Genomic DNA, 21,938 nt, shown 5'->3' on the forward strand with positions numbered 1-21,938 from the left:
GCAATGCTGACGGTGGTTAGCACTCAGCGTGGTCCTCGCTAAAATGCTGACAGTGAGAACGCGGCTGGTTTTCAGTTTCCGCTTGTACTTTATTATACACTTTCCGGGGTTTTCTAACTGTGCTTTTTAAAGGCTTTTAAAAACGATATACGTGAGCATACTTTTCCTCTTTCCTGCTGGCGTCTCCTTTCTCTTTCTCGGTCGCATTTCTCCCAACTCCCCGCCAGTGCAACCCTCACATGCACCTTGGCCTCCGTCTGCAGGGGGCGGAAGGGACCCCGACTGAAAGAATGTGCCGGTGCCGTGGCAGCCGTGGGGACTGGGATCAGCGGAGGCCACAGAGAAAAAAGCACAAAACTCGCATTCGCTTTCTCCCTGGAAGAATTTCTCGAGGCCCGGAGAGCTGACGTGACCACCAGGATGTAGAGACTTGTTTCTACGGCGTCTGTTGGCATCCGCGGTCGTAAACAGAACTCGAGCTTTTCCCAGAGAAGGGGCAGTATGCCGTCTCCGTCGTTAATTCGCAAACGAAAACCTCGTCATCTGGGCAGATAAGGCCCAGCCGAGGCCGGCGGCAGGAGCGGGGAAGTGATGCGTTTCGCAGGCGCCAGTCCCGGTCCCGCGCGGGTCCTGCAGGGCACGCATTTTTTGGATTCTGAGACAGACGCGTCCGAGGCGGCGGGACGGCCCGCTCTGACTTGGATGGTGTGTGAGCCGCGGAAGGGGGGCGCTCACACGGAGGAATGCGCTCTCCACGTGCCCCCGGCTGCTTCTTGTCCGGCACAGGCCCTCCCGTCGTCGGGGTCAGCCCTCGGGGCCAGCCGCCAGCTGCCGGAGGGATGTGCGCATGCGCATAACCACCCGGCCGGCTGCACAGCGTCCCGGACACCGCACCCCACTGGGCGCAGCGCCGTGCGCAGGGCCGGCTCCCAGACCCTGGGCTTCAGGGCCCCAGACTGCGCGGGCGCCGTGGAGGCTGCAGGTCTTGGGAGGGCACGTGGCGAGAAAGCAGAGCCCGGCGGCAATGCCATCTCCGGCCCTCCCTGGCCACGTGCTGTAAACACCCGGGGGAGCCAGTCCTTCCCGGCTCAGTGGGCCCCTCTGTGAAACGGGGTGATAAGCGCCCCTGCCTCCCAGCTGTCCTGAGGACTAACTGGCCAAAGCCGTCCCAGGCTCTCAGCTGTTGTTTTTAATGCTCATGTCCTGATGTTTTCTCTAACCTTCCTGACGTAAAACTGAGGAAACTGAGGCCCCAGGAGGGTGAGGGACTGACTCTCCCGGGTCCCAGAGCTGATGGCGAGTGAAGTGGGCAAGACCCTGGGCTTCCAGGTCCCTCAGGACACCGGGGCCCAGACGCCCTGCAGGAGCTGAGCACTTCCCGCGGGTCTCAAACCCACGGCCTTCGCGCAGGAGGTAAAAACAGGCCTCCCCGGGCACAGCACCTCCCCCGCTGACCCACAGCCGGGCGCACTTCTGCCGAACTGGAAGGGAACATACCGTCCAGGCCATCGGAGGAGAAACCAAGGTCACGCTGCACGAGGAAGCTGTCACAGCCCTCTCCCTGGGGCCGGCCTCGCCTGCTGCTAGTGGACACTGTTGACATTGGAGCCATCCCCGACCCACCGGCGGGGACCCGAGGGCAGTGCGTCCCAGCGCAGCTACTCCCAGGGTGGCCGACCTCTGGCCTGCTGGGCCAGGGAGGACTCCTGTCCTTCGGCTTCCATAAAGTGCACAGTTCTGCATTTTTAGAATAACACAAGAGTCCTTCTCCCCCCCCCCCCCCCCCCCCCCCCCGACTGTAATGTGCTTTTCAGTAAAGCTGCTGAGAAAGGCGAGGAATCCCAGCCTCGCCTTCGTGTGTGTCTGGCCTGGAAATCAAGGAATAAGCCGAATCGTTTGTGTCCATCAACATGTGCTTTAAAGCAGGGGTGCCCTGGGCTAGGAGCAGTGGCCGGGCAGTGGGCAGGACGGGAGTGCCACCTAGCTGCCCTCCTGGGGGACACCGCCCTTCGCTGGATGTTCTCTGTGCCAGAAGGAACCAGACCGGGTCCAACACCCTGCTGGGCTGATGAGACAGAAACAGACAAAGAGGCCAGCATCTCCTTTCCTATCTGTGCAAAGAGCGTGCACATCAGAGGGGGACCGGGAGCTGGGTAGGATCCTGCATAGTCCGGACCCAGTGCCCCTGGCCCTGCCCCACGCCACCCCCTGCCATGCATACAAACTCAAGATGGATTAAAGATTACAGAAGAAGGCCTGAAACCGTAAAACTCCTTGCCGAAAACTCCTTGATGTTGATCTTGGCCATGAAGTTTTGGACTTGAAACCAAAAGCTCAGGCAACAAAAAGAACAGTAAACCAGTGGGATTGCATTAAACTGAAAAGCTTCTGCACAGCAAAGAAAACAGTCAACAAAATTAAGAGGCAGCCTGTGAAATGAAAAACATATTTGCAAACCAAGTTAATATCAAACTAATCCTTATGTGGAACGATTCGATGTGCAATCTGGAGAGCTTAGGCCACTGGAAGAAGAATGAGGCTGGGGGCCCGGGGCCTGGGTGTGAACAGACGAGTCCCTCACAAACGCGGGGTGTAAGGCCAGGAAAATGGACGCCCTATGGCAGCGATTTTCTACCCTTCTCATCTCATGGCACAATAAACGCATTATGAAAAGTCTGCGGCACACCAAAAATTTTATATTTTTTGCCGTTCTGACAAAAAAATAGGTATAATTTTTATTGATTTACAAAAATAATATAGTGGTTACCTACCGTTTTGCTCCAAAGTTATTTTTAAAAACATCAGATGCCTATACTTGTATATCAGGATTTCTGGTACCAAGAATTAGCCAATCAGATGCCACCTTAATATGCAATGTCATCAATAAGATGCAACTCTTATATGACCTGCAGATTTATGGTTCACGACAGGGCATTCCCACTGGACGGCTATTGTGTTGGCTGTTGTCATTTTTTATTTGACAATCTAAGGAAGAAGAGGCCGGTGCCCATGACTGAATAGTCAGGTAGTGCATGTTTTAAAAACAATCGTGGCACAGGTGGAAAATCACTACCCTAGAGAAAAAGAATATTTTAGAATAGAAGTAATCCTGTTATTTGCAGCTTTTTAATATGTCCTACACCTTTTGTGCTATTGTACTGTATTAGTACAGTTTGGGTAACATTATTATATTTAAAATCTTTTTTCCTGAAATAGTAATGTTTATTGCATGTAACATTATTTAAAATCGTTTTTCTAAGGGGAGAGTACAGAGAAAGAAAGAAGAGGGTCTGAAACCAATGCTCTCTTCGGGGAGGTTGATTAGAGGTGAACCCATCAAGGAACCTGAGGTGCTGTGGGCAGTGAGACGGGGGCGCCATAAAGCACGAGGCAGGACCTTCAAGCCAGGGGGGGTTTTATGAAGAAAGTTGTCACTGTGCCGATGCTGCTGAGACATCAAACAACCGGGGTGAGTCAGCTCAACTCGGCCACTTGATTCTAGGGCCTCCAGGAAGCTCTCAGCCCTCACAGACACACCCGCTACCCCCATCCAGCCCCGGGATGTATGAAAGTCTGCACTTAAATCTTCATTCCTTTGTTTAATTACATCTAAAGTCCCACCAGTGAAATAGCAAAGTAAGTCGTTTCTACCCCCCGGAGAGAATAAGCTTTGGATCATTTGTGGATCCCGGAGATTTGTAAGGAAGAGGCGAGAGGGAGAGAGGCCAGCGTGGGGCAGTGAGGGAAGAGAGGGGGTGTCAGAGTGGCGGGGAGGAAAGGCGGACATGCTGGGAGATACCAAGCAGCAACTGATCTCACACGTTAGCCCGGGGCCGGCTCCTGCACTGAGTCACTTCTGTTGCAAACTGGTATTCTGGCTGACACTTGATTTTATAAATGCGTATGAATCTCCCTCACATCCCCTCAGGGTATACCCACATGGTCTCTTTATATGTGATACATCATCGATAATGAAATTTTTGACATACTCTCTTTACAGTTGTTACATCACCATCCTCCCTGAGGATGTATTAGAGACATAATTAGGAAAAAAACTCTTATGGTCATATAAACACCACATGACAGCAGTTTTCAGCCGGTGTGCCCTGGCATGCTGGTGCGCCTCAAGAATTTTTAGAACATGCAATACTTGACTATCAAGTCAGGGCACTGACCTCTTTTCCTTTATAATGTCAAATAAAAAATGACAACAGCCAACACAACAATAGCTGTCCAGTGTGACTAAATCAAAATTGTACCCTTTTTTGGTTATATTGGCAAAAAATGTATTTTTTGGTGTGCTGCAGAAGTTTAGTAATTAGTTTATATGTGCCATGAGACGACAAAGGTCGAAAATCACTGCCACATGATGCTACTATTTAACTAATGGAAGATGTGGTGAATGAAATAGACGTTCCAGTAACTAGCATCTTCAGACCAACCCATACCCAACTAGACCAACCCACAGCCAACCAGACCAACCCACACCCAACTAAACCAAACCATAGCCAAACTAGACCAACCCACAGCCAACTAGACCAACCCACACCCAACTAAACCAAACCGTAGCCAAACTAGACCAACCCACAACCAACTAGACCAACCCACACCCAAATAGGCCAACCCACAGCCAAGCTAGACCTACCCACGCCCAAACTAGACCAACTTACACACAAGACCAACCCACATCCAACTAGACCAAACCACACCCAAACTAAACCAACTCACACACAACACCAACCCACATCCCTAGACCAAACCACACCCACACTAACTAGACCCACCTACAACCCTCAAGAGGTTCCATTTGTCAGAGAGAGGCTCCCCTTCCTGGCTGGGTGCTGGTGAACGTGGATTCTAGTTGGCATGCTTGAGTTGAACCCATTGGTTGCCCACTTCTTTACAGACCCTTAATTCTTCTTTGTTGGTCTTTCACAGATCCTGAGGGGAGAGAAAAACTGATAAACCATCCATCTTTAATGTCAAATGTTTCCACAATAAATGAGTTCCAGTGACCTGATGGGGGGTAGAAATACCATTCATCAAAGTACTTAATTCTTTAAAAACCCTGCTTCCACATCAGCATATTCCGAGGAGCAAAACAAAGGAAGTCAGCATCCTCCCCACGACTTGTGGTTAGAAAAATAATGATGTTATGTAACAAATGTCCCTTCACCATAGGAAATTCTACTCAGAAGAATGCACAGTGAGCAAACTAAGGTTAATGAATGCGGGGAAAAGGCACACCATATGCTGATTCCCGATAGGTCGAGCCAGGTGTACCTCTAGGGAATGTGATTCCTTCCAGACTCAGAGCAGGGCATGAGCCTGGGACAGCGGGTTAGGAATGCAGGAAAAGCTACAGGGGCACAAACAAAGAGACCTTGGCCCCTGGGTAACGGGGTGACTATGTTCTCCACATGTGTCCTTGTGGCGTCTAATCGGAAGTCCCAGCCAGTGATTTTCAAATCGCTTATCTGAGGATGAAATTTCCCTGACTGTGTAAAAAGGAGGCAGCGGCAGTCTCCCTAAGGAGGTGTTTTTGAAAAGCAAGCATTTCCCCTCTTCAGATCAACCCCCTCGGAGAAGGTCAGCATTCCTGGAGAGCCTCCAAATGGTCCAGAGAGACTCTGTCCCTAGAGGCTGAACAGCAACAAGAAGGAAAAAAATTCAACAAAGTTGCATAAAAACCAACCAATCAAACAACCACAAAAAAACCCACTTTTCATGTGGAGGCCAAAGGATTGCGGGGTGGGGGTGGGGGGGCAGCGGGTGGGCAGGGGCCCAGGACAGTTGTGTCCCTGGGGCCATGGGGCTGCACTGGGTCAGAGCCAGGACTGGCATTTCGTTTCAGGCGCTGCCCCAGGCAGAAGAGCTCTCCTTGTTAAAATTCATCAGCGCCATTTTCTACGTCGCCCTAGACCAGTGGTCGGCAAACTGTGGCTTGTGAGCCACATGCAGCTCTTTGGCCCCGTGAGTGTGGCTCTTCCACAAAATACCACATGCGGCGCGCACATACAGTGCGATTGAAACTTCGTGGCCCATGCACAGAAGTCGGTATTTTGTGGAAGAGCCACACTCAAGGAGCCAAAGAGCCGCATGTGGCTCACGAGCCGCAGTTTGCCGACCACTGACCTAGATTGCTCTAGATGGCCCGGATGGTGGTCTGCAGCAGCTGTCGGTTGGGTCTGCCCCTTGGGAACGGTGCCTTGGTAAGACTCCACAACCAGACTGAGAACGTGTGTCTCGCCCCCGACTTTCTCCATGTTCTTCTCCCGCCTGCAGGAGAGCTGGCCCCCCGCCATCTCCACCGCCTCCCGCTACAAAAATGGGGGCATCATCTGGGATTATCACTTGTCCCTAATACTTTGAATCAGCAACGTGGGGTAGAGAAAAGAGCAGGCAGGTCCCAGAAAACTGGTTTAGCCTCCCACCCCCGCCACTTACTAATTGCTTAATCTCAGGTCCAAGTTCCTGAACTTCTCAGAGCCCTGCTTCCCAACCTGGAAACTGGATCCACACGGGATGGCTGTGAGGGTGACAGAGGTGACACGTGCGAGCTCATGCCACCCTGTCAGCTCTTGGTGAGCTCTGTAATGAGGGTTCCTCTCTGTCCCCTACACTGTGTTCACCGCGACCACAAATGACCTTCCTGGTCCTACACATTCCAGAGTGTGTTCCCCACCTACAGAAGGCCCATCCGGTCCTGCCTGGTCTTCTCGGCTCCTCTGGGCTCTCCTTGAGGGTGTGGGAGTGCGCGCACAATCTCATCCTCTCTCTCCGCCTCGAGGCCCCTTCACAAGTAAGGCCCCTGGGACACCAGCTAAACAAACACGTCTCTCTCCTTCATCGGGACAGACGGGCAGGACTCTCCCCTCCTGTGCTTCCTCAGAGAAGGACTGAGAGGTCCGAGGACCCATGAGATGGAGAGACACCAGCACTGGCTGAGGACCGCCCCCACCCCACCCCCCGGCCCTGTGCTAGGGTCTCACTTCCCGATCTTATGATTTCTCACCCGACCTCCTTCAGCCCCAATTTACAGAGAGGTCCCTGACTCAGAAATGTCCTAACTCGCCCAGGACTCCCCAGATCATAAGAGCGTTTCAGTGACCCTAATTGATACATTTCTATGTGGAATTATGGGGAGACAGTGGGTTATGTCCGGGGCCCCCGGCAATCATTGCGTTTGATCAGGTCTCTATTTTGCCAGTCACCATCCACACATGACAAAAACAGCTGAAAATCCGCTAACAATTTGGTCAACTTATAAAAACTGCCCATTTTTCTTCTAAGGAAAAAAAATTTAAAAACTATACTAGTGAAAACAACTCCCTGGCCCAGCAGGTGTGGCTCAGTGGGTGAGCACGGACCTGTGAACCAAGAGGTCACGGTTCAATTCCCGGCCAGGGCACATGCCGGAGTTGCGGGCTTGATCCCCGGTGGAAGGCATGCAGGAGGCAGCCCATCAATAATTCTCTCTCATCATTTCTCTCTCTCCTCCTCCTCCTTTCCTCTCTAAAATCAATTTAAAAAAATATTTTTTAAAGAAAAGCAACTCCCTGGAACCCGTGAGCCCTCTCTATCGGCTAAAGTTCAAAACCCCGTGACCACCTTTAGTCTCATTCCAACATGCGTGGCCCTTCACCCACTGGAGAGAGGCTCGTCCGGAGAGATGTTATTTTAAAGGCCAAACCCTGCGCTCAGCAGTCTCGCTCTGGAGTCAGGAACAGTCTGTTTTCCACCGCAGTCCCCTGGGCTCCTCCAGCCAAACAATTGTGGGCTCAGCCTCACACCCTCCCCCTCTGGCAGGCCTGGGCCCAGAACCAGACGACAGGCAGACAGGCAGCCCTCCCCGTCTTTCTGCCCAGCAATCGCTCCAAAGGATCCGAATTTCAAATCCCCGGTTTACTCCGGAGGGAGCACCTTAATTAGGTCCCACTAGTCTTTCGCATCTTCTTTCTCCTGCTAACCGGAGGCAACACGGCTCACAGGCATGAGGCAGCCAGGAGCGGGGCCCAGGAAGGGGTGGCGTGAGGATGCGGGCCAGCTATCTTTTTTTTTTGCGGGTCCCGCTTCCCTTCACCATTTGATTCTGCCCGTCAGCCGCATCAAGATCACCCACATCCTTCGACTCCCACAGTTTCACCTGCGTATTTGAATCTCAAACAAATAGGTTACAGGCCAGTATTTCACACCCTGGGTTCCAGCCCAGGGGAAAGCTGCCCAAAATATCAATCACGTGTTTAGGAAGAGAACACATTTCTACAAGTCACCCCTGGATTTAACCCCTGGACCAACACGCAGGTTTTAGGGACCAGAACTCCTGCCGTAAGGAAAGTCCAAACTAGAAAGCTGGCCCCTGCGTGGTACTCAGAGAGAGAGAGACCACGCCGCGCACAGTGGGGGGGGGGGGGGGCGGGATGAGGGTTATAATTGCACAACTGGAGCCACTGATGGATAATGAATCCCTAACGGGTATGGAGAGATTGGGGCAGCCACTGAGTTCAGGGCCAGGGGCAGGCTCTCTGACCTCATCTGACTGTCCCGGGCTCTCCAGGAGTTTTCAGACAGTGTCTACGCGAGGACCAGGACGCAGGCATTGGGACCGGGGTGCCGCGCAGGCTCGGGGTGCAGCGCAGGCTCCGGGAGTAGCGCAGGCTCGGGGTGCCGCGCAGGCTCGGGGTGCAGCGCAGGCTCCGGGAGTAGCGCAGGCTCGGGGTGCAGCGCAGGCTCGGGGTACAGCGCAGGCTCGGGAACAGCCCTGCCAATACGGACTTGAAGATAAAAACAAAGGACTGTGGAAACGTGACGTGTTTATTGACATGAAAACTCGATTGGACACCTTAGCTCTGTACTTAATGTCTTTAAAGTTCAAAATTTCTCGGGGAAAATAGCGACTTGAGAGAGAGGGACCAGGTCGCTTGCTGCTGTCACGGCTTCTCCCGGCAGATTTCGTGGAGGAAAGTCGGTCTCCCCCAGGAACACACTCTGGAGTCGCCGGGCCTCGTCTCCGGTTAAGGATGGGAGTCAAGGGAGATGGGGAGCACGACCCTCACCCCGGGGTTTGCAAGGTCCTGTTGCCTCGATGGCACCCAGAACCATTGCCCTTCCCTCCACCCAGCTCCCGGTCATCCTTAGGTCTCCGACGTCACTTCCTTAGGAAGACCTTTCCCGACCCCTGTGGGGGCCCTGAGCAGAGTACCCCACTCGCCATACGCACACGTGCAGGCGAGGACACGGCAGTGTTACTTTAAAGGCCCGTTTGCCCTACGCATGCGCAAGCAGTGACTCAGCAATCGCGCTATGCGTGCTGCGCAGGCGCGAGGCAGTGACTCAGCAGTCGCTATGCGTGCTGCGCAGGCGCGAGGCAGTGACTCAGCCGTCGCTATGCGTGCTGCGCAGGCGCACCCTCGTGCACCTGCTCACGTCAGTGCGGCACGGGCGCCGCTAATTGGCACGAGGCCGTTAGCCTGAGCGGGTATATAAGGTGCACCGACCAGCCGGTCCGGCTGCTTCCGTCGTCATGGGCATGTCCCGCCCGCCTGCTGTCGCTCGCGTGTTCTCCCAATTCCCTGCACCCGCACCCCCAGCTCCTCCAGTCCTCCGCTCGGAGATGCCCGCTTGCTCTCGCCGCTGGCCCAGCTGGCACGGGAGGGGCGTCTCTCGCGTCTTCCTTCTGTGCCCTCTCCTCCCTCTGCGCTCGGCCTTCCCCCGCCTCTGCGTCCTCGGGTCTCAGCTTCCCAGCAAGACAGGCTGGCTTTCGGGAGGAGCGAAGGGGTCTCCGCCACAAAGCGTCCTCCCACCCCCCTCGGGGTGCTGGGGGTCTGGGGGGCTGCTTCTGTAGTGACTTGGGAAATGGCTGCAACCCCGAATGGAACAGTGATGCCTCCCTTGTCTCAGGGGGAGGCCCCCCAGGAGCGGAGCGCGGTCAGGCCATGCGGCAGGGCCTCCCTCCACCTGACGCCAATGCTGCGGGGGGGGGGGGGTCCTCCTTTCAGCTGCAGGGAATCGCCCTCCTCGCTGTGCCAGGTGTTCACCTCCTCAGGTCTTCCCGAGGAAAGACAGACTGACTTCTGTGAGGGCCGAAGGGGGGGGGGGGGGTGTCTCTGAGACAAACAAAGCGTCCTCCTTCCCTCTCCGCCCAATGCCTGGCAGGTGTGTGGGCCGGGCGCCAGCGGCCTGCAGACCAAGCAGGTGCCGCTGACCCCGCCGGAGCCCCGGGGCTGCAGGCTCAGTCCCCGGAGTGGGGCGAGCAGGAGGCAGCCAATCCACAACTCTCTCATCATTGATGTTTCTATCTCTCTCTCCCTCTCCTGTCCTCTCTGAAATCAATGAAAACATATTTTTTAAAAAATCTGATTTCATCCCCCGCCCAGCCATTCCCCTCCTGGGCTCAGAGTCGGGCAGGAGCGTTGCTCCAGCTCCTTACCGCATTGCCTGGCCTCGGGCCTGCTGCCTCCTTTTCCTTCCTTCCTTTTTCTCTGCTGCCTTCTTTTTTTCCTGGGCTTCGCTCTTTAAAACGTTTCATTATGAGAAATTTCACAAGTGGAGAAAGCTGCACGGTGCCACGTGCGTGCTCCCCCATCCCGTCCACATCTGACCCACGCCGCCTCCCCCGCACCCTGTCACCGCCCCTCCCGCCTCCTCACCTGGGGGTTAGGCCGTGGTTAACCCACGTGTGCACCTGCCTGAGCAGTCCCTGCAGGTGGGAGCCGCTAGGAGAGGCTTCCCGAGAAGGTCCTACGGGAGCCCAGAATCGCCCTCAGACTCAGGAAACTGGGTCCCCACCCGGGTCTCACGCTTTAAAGGGCCTGCTCCCACCTCCCCTGGCCCCCCTCCTCCCCATGGGACGAGGAGGCCCAAGGAAATGTGCCCAGCTGGGGCCCAGAACCTGGGAACTCCCTGCCCAGACGTCTCCAGGCCACGCTGAGCCCTGGGTGCCCTGGTGGATATGGGCGGTGGGTACGGTGCCCACTGCGAGCTTGGTGTGGCAGAGCTGGGACCTGGGCGCCGAGTCCACACACACGTGGGAGGCCCCTCGAAGTACTGAAAGGGCCCCCCTTGTTCCTGCCAACCAAGCCTCCATCTGAAGCCCTGCCCTCACCTCCCCACCCACCAAGGTTTTTCAGCGTCTGAGCAAGACATTGTCTCAATGTCCCTGAATGTCGTTTAGGTCCTTGGTTCCCCCGTCAAGTCAGCTCATGGGGCTGGGGAGGAGCCGGGCGAGCCTGTCCGGGTCCCTGGGAGAAGGAGTAACAGGTGCAGGTGGAACAGGAGGCCGCCAGGCGGGTGGAGCAGGTGGAAAGGGTTCACTGAGGACATTGCAGACCACGCTCCGCTGGTACAGAGCTTCCCAAGGGCGTCCTGGGTCCCAGAGCTAAAGGGGCCCCTCCCCCCGCCAGCTCCCTCCTCCCCCTGGGTCCTCCTGAAAAGACAGTGCCTCCGTCAGAGTACACTTCCTCCCTCCTCCCAAGCCATGGGCCACTTGCCTGACCTTGGCGATCTCCCCTGACCTTGGCAATCTCCCCGTAGTGTGTGAAGCAAAACCACACGTGGATGCCTCTGTACAAACCGAGTAAGTGTCTGTGCACTTACTTCATTTTGGAAAGTGGTGGGGAGGGGGTTGTCAGGAAAAACACCCATTACATCCTAGACCTCAGCAAGGGGCAGGGGCAGCTCTAAGTCTTAACAGGCACATCCCTCAAGAAAAAAAACAAGTTTATACGTGCAGCAAATATTTTATAGAAGCATCAGGAGATAGCGTTTGCAGCACCCACAGTGAGAAACAAGGAGAAAGGCCTCATTAAAAGACCTTTTTGCTAGAGATTTAGAAGAGGGTCCCCAGCCCGCTCCCCCAAAGGAAAATCCTTTGCCCTGTCCTTGCTGCAACCTAATCCCCAATGAATCCTGCTCACAGCCAGGAGCCTGCACCCACGTCCCTATGCTGGCCGAGGGACCCTGTGCTGTTCTCTAAGGGGGAGGTTATCTTAGAAACTGAACATAAATCCAGCCAGAACGAAGAGAGTGCTTCCACCACGGGTGCCTGGGACACGGTGTCGCCTGTTACAGTGACAAGGGGGCATGCAAGGAGACAGGCAGCAGAAAACTCAGAGGAACAGTAGTCTCCACTTTAATCATTTGAATCGAGGAAAATGGGAACAGATGAAACCTTCGTCAGAGAGAAATGGTGCATGCACTACAGGTGGAGGGAGCAGGTAGATTAATAAAACGACTGCTGATCTATTAGTGTTGAACATGTTTGTTTTGCTTGGTTTTTCTACAAACACATCCAAGTTTCCTGCAACTCCCCATCATTCAAAGGCACGTGTCCCCACTCTCCCAGCTTACAATGTCCAGAGGACAACAAAGCATTACCCGGTTCATGGGGGCCGCTCGGCCCTGTGGGGGGTGTAGGGAGCAGTCGGACTGCTGGCAGCGCTGATCGTCTCTTCCCAATCTCATGTTATGAAGTGATTTCACACCATTGTGCCTTCCCAGTGTTCCTGAATACAGCAAGTACACCGAAGGTGAACATGACAAGCCTCAAATCATTTCAGAGCAACTCCCTTTGAAACTGCCCTCATATAACTGAGTTTGTTCCACCTCCTGTAACAGACACGATATAATGTTAATGTCCCGGGAACACATAGAACTACCTAAGAAACAGCGCTGCCTCCTAAGGGGTGGCCTGTCAGAACCCTAAAAGCACAGGCGGCTTCACAGACCTCGTTACTGATCCATCCTGACTGCGGTTCCATCGGCAAGATAAAGTCCCAACTGGGTGCCTTCTCCTCCATCGGGTCAAGGCCAGAAGGACTCTGGGGAGCCACAGACGTCTCTGTTCTCTTTTCAAATAGCTGAGGGCTGCTTCTCCCGGCCTGAGGGGCCGTGCAGTGTCCTTGTCTCGCGGTATTGCTTTAGGAGGCCGCACGCCCGTAAGTTCTAGCGTGGAGGAGCATGCAACAGCGGCCGACAGTAGCTATGCAGTCGAGGTATCTTTGGGGCTCAGTCACAGCATGTGCACTGAGATATTTTAAATGGTAAAGAAAAAGAAAAAAAACAGGAACTTGCTCTCCTTAGCAACCCTTATAGTACAGAGTTCAAGGCTGCAATCACACCCATTATGCAAGTAAGTGGATTGCAGAATGAGGGGGCTGCTGTGTGCATGCTATAGGGCCCAGGACACGGGTACCTGAAGTAGGTGAGCCTCCTACCGTCAGATTCCGTCAGCACGATGGAAAAGGTTCCACTTTGCCACTCAGTGCCGTTTCTCAGTCTTAGAAGTGCAAAAAGGACTATAAAATAATGTACCTGTGGTTTTATTTTTTTTCCTCACTGGCTAAGATTCTGTCTCATTCAGGAATGATTTTGCTTCATAAAAACCCTTTTAAGAATAAAGGGCTTGAGGTGTTCATGCGGCGCGTCCCGGTGTGCGCCCACCACGGAGCTTCTACAATACGTTAAACTCTCATTTCTTCCCCAGAACTGCCCGCGGCTCGCGCCCACTCAGGGCGTCCTGTGTATCAGAAGACCGTGAACGTGGGGAGGGTCCTCCGTTCCCAGCTCTTTTCCCCAAACTGTTGAAATAAATGACTGGCTCTGGTTAAACGTCATTTTCCAAGTCCAGGAAGTCTCTGGTAGTTGACTTTAGGATTTCCTTAAACCACAGAAACCAGGGGTGAAAGACAGGGGCCGCCCAACATGACTTTGGGGACCCCCTTGAGGGAGAGACTCGGTTCGCGTATCCCCCCCTGTTGGGGGTGGAAAGCGAAATCTTCGCACCGAAAATGTCCTGGGCTTCGCGCAGGAGCCTTGGGTCCGGGGACCCTTTCCGAGGGCGCGAGGCGACGGCACCAAGGACGCCGGGAGCCGCGCTCCGCCTCCCCGGCCCGGCGGGTCACCAGTGCTGGCCGGCGGCGCCGGCGCCCAGCTGCGCCTGGGACACGGCGGGCATGGCGGTGGCGGCGGCGGCGGCGGCGGCCGCGTCCCCGACGCCGGGCAGGACGGAGCGCACGGAGCGGCGGAACTCCTCGTTCCTCCACGTGTAGAGCAGCGGGTTGAGCGCGGACAGCGCGCAGCACAGCAGCCAGCTGGCCGCCTGCACGCCCCAGGGCACGGGCAGCGCCAGGCCGCGGGCCAGGCTGACCCAGGCGAGCGGCTGCGTGGCCAGCAGGAACACGCCGCCCAGCAGCAGCACCGACAGCCCGCTGAGCCGCCGCTGCGCGCGCCGGGGCTGCAGCGCGGGCGGCAGGGGGGGCGCGGGCGCGGGGGCGCCGGGGCCGGGCGCGCGCGGGGCGGCGGGGAAGGCGGCGGCGGCGGCGGCGCAGCCGGGCAGCTGGTGCAGCAGGTGGAAGTTGAGGACGCTGACCCGCTTGACGCTGACGCGCACGCGGCGCACGATGCCCAGGTAGCAGTGCAGCAGCAGCGCCGTCTGCGCCAGCAGCGCCGCGGCCGCCAGCAGCGCGGGGTAGTGCACGCGCGGGCCCGCGGGGCCGGGGCCGGGGCCGGGGCCGGGGCGCGGCGCCCAGGGCGGCAGCAGCAGCGCCAGCGCCAGCGCCAGCGCCCAGGACAGCGCCAGCAGCCCCGCCGTGTGGCGCCGCCGGTACAGCGCCTGGTAGGTGGCGGGCGCCCGCGTGATGAGCAGGTAGCGGTTCAGGGCCACGAGGCAGTGGGACAGCAGGGACGCGGTGAGGCCGAGGCCCAGCAGCGCGCCCCGCAGCAGCCGGTAGCGGCCGCCCGCGCCGTCCCAGCCCCCGGGCGGCCCCGCGGCGCCGGCGGGCAGCAGCCCCAGCACCGCCTCCTGCGGCATCCAGAGCGCGCAGACGCTCAGGTCGGCGGCGCAGCCGTTGACGATGAAGGCGTTGCTGGTGGTCTGCAGCTTGCGGAAGGACGCCACGAGGTAGATGACCATGCCGTTGGCCAGCGTGCCCCCGATGGCCAGGCCCGAGTACAGCAGCGACACGGGGATGCGCCGGCCGGCCCACGCCTCCTCGTCCTCGCAGAGCAGCAGCAGCGAGCCCCCGGCGGCGGACGGGGCCGCGGAGGACGCGTTGGTCATCCTGGCCCGCGCTTCACACCTCGCCGCGGGCTCGGCTAGCGTGGGCCCCGCGCCCGGCCCATCCCGACGCCGCCTGCGGGAGGCCAAGGCGCCCGTCAGCTGCCGCCGCCGACACAAAGGGCTGGAGCCGGAGCGCGGCTGGGGGAGGGGAGGCAGCTCGGGAGGACGGGGGTGGCAGCTGACAGGTACCTGCCTCGGGGGTGTCGCCTGGGCCAGGGAGAGGCCTCTGCGCAGCAGGCACCAGGGAAGCCCGGGCACAGAGCTGTGTCCCGAACAGCCTTCCTCTCGCCCCAAAACACACATGCACATGCACACGCACACTCACACTCACACTCACACTCACACACACACAGGAATACTGCTAGGTGGAGCCCCTAGTTTCCAGAAGAAGGTGGAGGTGTCCCCGCTGGGGGAATGCCGGAGAAAGGAGTTGGGTACCTTACTTGTTGGCTCGTCCTTAGCTGGCAGATGCAGAGGGAGAGATGCCAAGAAATGCCTCCTCACTGGCAGCATCTGTGGTCCCCAGACCAGCAGGACAAACTCAGCTGGGACCCGCGCCAGGAGCGCGTGGCTTCTCCCGAGCGGCGGCCACGCCCATGGTCCTGGCAGAGCCCGCAGCTGCCGGAGCCTCCTCCGCGGGCAGCTGGGCTGGGGCGAGGCAGGCGGGCTGCGGGCCCAGCCGGCGGGCAGGTGGGCAGATGGCTGGCGGGCGGACAGGAGGCGGCAAGGATGCCGGGCTGCCAAGCAGAAGCCGAGCTGCGCCCCGAAGCAAGAGGGGCGGCTGGTGGGGTGAGCCCACTCACGCTCTCCTGCTCAGCTATCCATCACCGGGAAGGCATCTCTCCTCCTCGGCATGAATTATTCAACAGCGTCTCACTGCAAGGAAGAAAGACACCTTGCCTGGAAAGTCCTGTAATTAGCAAGTTCCTCTGCCTTGTCTTCTCTCTCCTCCTCTCCTTCACCTCGCTCTTCACCCGGCTTCGTTCTTCTTCGCTTTTGCTCCCATCCCATGAGTGCGAGAATAAAATTCAGTGTACTCCCCCGCCGCCCCAGTGTCATTCATCCCAGACTGATGCGTGCTGGGGTCAAGGTTTTTCTGAGGGGCAATATACGCCAGTCCCCGGGACTGACCTCCTCCATCCCACCTTTTCAGGGAGAATTCTTTCTATTTGAATTGAAATTTATTTTTTCTTCGGTGTGGTGGGACATGGGCAATTATCCCCAGAAAATCCCCGAGTCTCTGTTTAAATCAGAATTTGGATATTTTTTTCTCATCACCACCCTCTTTTTGGAGTTCGGCTTGTGTTTCAGTCATGGAAAGGTTAGAGGGTGAGAATGACAGGGTCAGAGGTGAGAAACGGGAATGGGGGAGCAGGGACCCCGAATACCCACCGGTGTCCGCACGATGCCGCCTCAGACGTCTGCCCCTGCGGTGCAGCCCAGCGGGCTGGCGGCTGGCATGGACTCCGGCACAAGCATGTGACTAACTAACCTCATCCCCCAATAAATCAATTTTCACTGGAACGATGATTATTTTGAAAATGTAACTCAACAGGGCAGCGTGGTTTATGGGGAAAAGGCAGGGCGGGGCTGCAGGACACCGGGGCTCTAAGCTGGGCGTCCAGCCGGCCTGTCCTGGGTCATGTTCATCTTGTCAGAGAGGTTTCCACTCAGGGATCCCCACCAGCAGCGCCCGCATCGCTTGGAAACTTGTTAGGAATGATTTGGACCCAGAGTCAGCCTTTATTGCCGAAAAGAAAATAGAAACCCAAAGACTGTCAGTGACTTACCCAAAGCCACACACACAGGGACAGTCCGTGCGGAGAACTCGGGTGTCCCATGACACACATCCAGGTGGCCCCACGGACCCCATAACAAAATAGCATAACAAGCCCACAGCCTCATTCTCGCCCTGGGAAGTTATCTTTTTTTAAACTCCATTTGTCTTTTTAAAAAATATATTTCTATTGATTTCAAAGAGGAAGGAAGAAACATCAATGATGAGAGAGCATCATGGATTGGCTGCCTCCTGCATGCTCCCTATTGGGGATCGAGCCCACAACCCGGGCATGTGCCCTTGACGGGAGTCAAACCCGGGACCCTTCAGTCCGCAGGCCGACGCTCTACCCACTGGGCCACACTGGCTGGGGCCATCTCCATTTGTCTTTCTGGGCTAATTGAGCTGTGCTCTTAAGTCGCCTGCACCTGAAACCACTGGTGTCTCCGCAGCTCTGGCCCGGACCCAGGAGTCTGCATTGTAACCAGCTTCAAGGGGGTCCTTCTCCCCATTGGCACGTGTGGGGGGAGGGGGACGTGCAGAGCGGCCTCGCTCGCATCTGAGTGTCCATCTGTGAGGTCGCCAAGGCGCCTCTTTCCTGAGCTGCCTTTTCAACCTTTCCAGGAAAAGCAATTCCAGTTCAAATCGCTTTGGCTTGGTCTCTGTCCAGAAGGGACTTTTTTTTTTTTTTTCCAGTAAGAGGTTTAATATAGTTGTGTGTGTTTTTAATCTGCTTTAAAAATACTGTCTGAGAGATGTAGGAACTTGATGGAGATAGATTCGTGGTTTTAAGCATTTAGGAATTATTTTCGGTTGTTTCAATGATGAGATCAAATTACTTGAAAAATGTGCCGTGTGTGTGTGTGTGTGTGTGTGTGTGTGTGTGTGTTCGTTCACATATCGCTGATGGGAAAAAGGATCGGACCCTTATAGGAACTTGGTCACAATTATTATCACCCTTAATTACAGGTCAGCAGAGGTAACAGGATCATAAACCAAGTAAGAGGAAAACAATCAAAGAAACTGTGTCGTTTTCAAGACTAAATTAGAATAATTAGGGACTAAGTGCCCGGAGCCACAACCTGGTCCCGCCCTCATCGAGGCCATGATGGTGGCCAGGAAACTATGGTGTCCCTTCCCTCTGGGATCCACCCTAGAGTTCAGCCAGAGTGGGTCCTGCTGGGGCCAGATCTCCGATGGCTCCGCGGTCTGAAGGCGGTTTCCTCATTCCTGGCCAGGACGCACGCCGGTTTCCAATTAGGACAAGGATGCCGGGATCCACTCCCCACCTCCTGCTGCCTTCAAGCCTCAGCACACGCCCGCTCCTTGGGGTCCCCCTCCGACCACACTCCCGCCCCACGTTTATCCGGTTCCCCACGAGGCATGTCCTGGGGCTGGACGGTCATTGTTCCGTGTCTGTGTCCTCAGAAAACTGTGAACTTGACGGTTTTAACTTCCTGCCTGTGGCTCCTCCGTAGCCTCTCAAACTGTTGAATGGACCTCAGTCCACCATCCACTTGCCCATCTCCGTCGGTCCATAGGGGTTGTCTTAACTCCTTTCTCACTGTTACCTTCTTTCTAGACCAGCAAAGACCCCACAGGCAGCGTCCCCTCATCCTTCCTGCCGAAGCTCCACCCAGTTCTCCCAGCCGCAGGCCGGCCCAACCGGACTTCGCTCAGACTTCCAGGCCTAGGGGCTCACGGTCCTCCCCAGAAAACGAGATCTCTGTAGCCCTTAATTTCTGAAAGACTCCGAGAAAGTAGGAAAAGGATCAAAATGAGGCGAAATAAAAGAGCTCACCCCGTGCCCGAGTCGGGGACCTGGGAGGCAGCAGGAAGGCGGGCCGCCCCAACGGAGGCTGTCACAGGTTCGCCCCGGAGGAAGAGCTGCCCTCCCCACCCCCAGCGGGGGAAGGTCCCGGCGAAGTGGGAGGTGGGCTGGGCGCTGAGGATGGACACGTGTGGCCCTCGGATGAGTAAGCAGCCTCGCCGTGTTCCTCACGCGGGGACAGGGCCCGTCCAGCCGCCAGCTCATCCTGTGGCAGGAACACTGCGCACATTTGTGCGAGAACAAGAAAAGCCGTAGCATCTCCGGTGTTCAGACAGAGTCTGTATGCAGGTACAGAACATGCCTCAGCAAAAGCATGTGCAGGGGGAGGGTGGCCACAGCTGCTGCCGGTGAGCCGTGTGGGGAGAGGGCGACCCGACCCAGCGCGGCTCTGATTGGTATGAGCCGCACGCCCCTCTCAGAAACAAAAGCGATACTTGGACGCCGAGCAAACGGTGCTTCTAATCAAAGATTTTATTAAATCAGGGCCTCATGAAACGTCAGGAATATTCAGGCCCTGGGTCCTGGCCAATAAAACCGAGAGAGGAATCGCTCAGGGCTCATTCTCAGGACGCTGTTAAAAGGGATGAGAAAGTCCTCAATGGCCTGTTGATTCGATGCTGCCCCGTGCAGGGAGAAGCCTGTACCAGGGAAAGGCGGCGGGCAAGTTGCTATGGAAACTTCAAACCTGAGCGCTTCTGCGTTCGGCCAACGCGCCTTTTCAACACGGCATCATAACAATTGTAATTTCAAGAATTAAATGCTTTCCCATCAGGTTCCGGGTACCAGTGTTCAGCTTTTTACGATTTTACGCTCCAGCTGAGAACCAGCACGAGGTTGTTAATTTATAGGCACGTCTCTCAGACTCGCTGCCTTGCAACCTGCTCTAGTTTCAAAACAGTGAAACCTTTTAACCCAACTTTTCTAGGTCCGGCAACGTGTGCTCCCACCCAAAGCTTTGAAACGCTGAGTATCCGCTTGCTTGAGGTGTTTCTGTATTTTATTTCTGCTAATCCTCACCCGAGGATTTTTTCCCCTCCACTGATTTTTAGAGAGGAAGGGGGAAGGGACACATCCACTGGTTGCCTCCTGTGTGCGTGCCAACTGGGGTGGGATTGAACCTACAACCCAGGTACGTGCCCTTGAGGTACGAGGGAATTGAACCCTCGACCCTTCAGGGCAGAGGCTGACCTCTAACCACTGAGCCACCGGCCAGGGCTCTGGTATTTTACTTGGATGGATATTCTTTCACACCAGCCTGGCCCTATTTTAACAGGTGCTGTGTGGGGCCAGGTGGGCGCTTGTGTTGTGGGAGGGATCGCTTTGTAACCTCTATGAATGTGTACCCACTACACACCTCTCTGAAACCAATACAAACAAGTGTTGAAGGCAAACTACAGTTGAAAAATAAAATAATAAGAGGCCAAAAAAAGACATATATTTGATAGACAGTTACTCCTCAGTCTACCGCTGAATGTCAGTGCAAACATCACAGTGGGGCTCATTTCTGCAGTCGCCATGTCGTCCTGTTTGCGGTCCAACTTTTTAAAACACGTTGGGCAACTTGCTTCAGACCAGAGGAGAGAGGGCAAGCCGTGATCCCGTAGCTCACCGCTATCGGGGCGGCATGCAGGTTAAAGGTCAGTGAGCTTATGTCTGTCCAGTTACAACCAGCTCCGAAGCACTGCGTTTTGCATGAAAGGTCGGCTTGCAATCTAAGTGTCTACCTGCACTCACCAAAGTTTAGAATTCTCTACAAAAGCTGTTTTTCTCCTCCTCAATATGATTATCATACTTCGATCCATAGAGAAGGAACTGGGTAGGAATATATTACCATTTCAATTCAGCTCAAAATAACTTAATACAATTATTCTCCACTTTCCGGGGGATGGGTGCCACAGCCCGATGCAACCTGTGTGTAAATGAAGGACTGTTATCTTGTGCTGCGAGGTGCATCTTGCTGGAGCTGGAAATCCCCCTCACTTGTTCCCAGAGAGACAGCAGCGACCCAGTTCTTGCTTTGCCGGGTGTTGCAAAACCACAAGGTCCCCGCAGCGTCCTGACCTCGGCCTCCGAGGGCGAGGAGGAAAAGAGCACATTGTCATATGGCGCCAAACACCAGGGTATGGTCCGGCTCCTGGGCCAGCCATTGACTTGAAAAGAAACTTTTAACCTATCAGTGGTTTAGCCCACAGGCCGTACACGGCCGGTGGAATCCTTTGGCCTGGCCCTGCCAAGGCATCAGGGGCGAGTGCATTAAATGGCTGGCCAGTGTGGCGGGCTGACTTGTAAGCTGATGCTTCTGTATGGCCCACACACGAGGTGATAAGTATCCCATGGCCCTTGGCATGGAAAAGGCTCCCACTCCCGGTCAGCACATCACCGAGGAAAGCACGCGAGAGCAATTTTGAAAATGGGTTCGTGGTGCTTACCTTCGGGGAATCCACGTTCCTGCTGCGGCCGGGACCGCGGCTGGCAGTGCACAGGCACCCCTCCCAGGGCTCTGCCCAGAGGGAAACCACGTGAGCTCAATGACCCGTAGGCGAGAAATGTGTTGCTATGACTAGCTCATTGGTTTGTTTGTTGCTTTTTTGGGGGGTGGAGGCGGGAGAGGAACTAAATCTGTCAAAAAAAGACTGTCTGCCCTTCTAGACATGTTTGCCAGGTTTGTGACTTCACAAGAAACCTGTGTAGGAACCGTCATGACCTCGGCCCCGCTGTCCTCGGCCCCGCTGTGCTCTGACATTCAGCGGTAGACTGAGGAGTAACTGTCTATCAAATATATGACCTCGGGGCCGTCATGACCTCGGCCCCGCTGTGCTCTGGACTCAAGAAGGGAAGCTGCTGTCCTGCCCACAACCCTTCCCACGTGTTCTCAAGTTTTTTAAGAGGCAAACTGAAGGGAAGAACCTCAGAGATACCACAACCCAAAGGGATCCAATCTAGTTGGGGACATAAAGTAGCTCCAACGTTCCCCCTGAAGCTGACTTCTCCCCGGTGTGGCGTTCGGTCACAAATGACCACGCAGAACCCCGATCGGCGCTTTCTGAACAGAACGGAGCATTACACAGAGAGAAAAACATGAAGACACCGGCGTTATCTGACGACTGTGACGTTCAAAGATTCCTCAGGGCTCATCGTCATGGATTCCAGGAAATGGAGAACTTGAGAAACTCGACTGAAGGCACCAACCAGACTGGATCAAGTACAAAATTATCAAGAGACTTCAGGACATTCGTAACTCAAAATCCCAATGATAAAAGCCAGAGGACATG

General features: G+C 55.6%; 1 protein-coding gene across 2 annotated transcripts; it reads right to left on the bottom strand.

Annotated features, from left to right (window-relative positions):
* Window positions 1-11,806: 11,806 nt before the first annotated feature.
* GPR88 (G protein-coupled receptor 88) lies at window positions 11,807-15,615 on the bottom strand. 2 transcript variants are annotated; one of them, XM_036344916.1, is made up of 2 exons: window positions 15,502-15,615; window positions 11,807-15,131 (listed from the first exon to the last, which is right to left on the bottom strand). In XM_036344916.1, exon 2 carries the CDS (start codon window positions 15,056-15,058, stop codon window positions 13,898-13,900), a length of 1,161 nt encoding a protein of 386 aa, XP_036200809.1. In that variant the 5' UTR covers window positions 15,059-15,131; window positions 15,502-15,615; the 3' UTR covers window positions 11,807-13,897. The 2 variants fall into 2 exon arrangements, with proteins under 2 accessions (XP_036200809.1, XP_036200808.1); XM_036344915.1 differs by having other exon boundaries at window positions 15,497-15,611.
* Window positions 15,616-21,938: the final 6,323 nt, after the last annotated feature.

The sequence above is a fragment of the Myotis myotis genome, unplaced genomic scaffold (assembly GCF_014108235.1).
Source record: "Myotis myotis isolate mMyoMyo1 unplaced genomic scaffold, mMyoMyo1.p scaffold_m19_p_18, whole genome shotgun sequence".
Lineage (NCBI taxonomy): Eukaryota > Metazoa > Chordata > Mammalia > Chiroptera > Vespertilionidae > Myotis > Myotis myotis.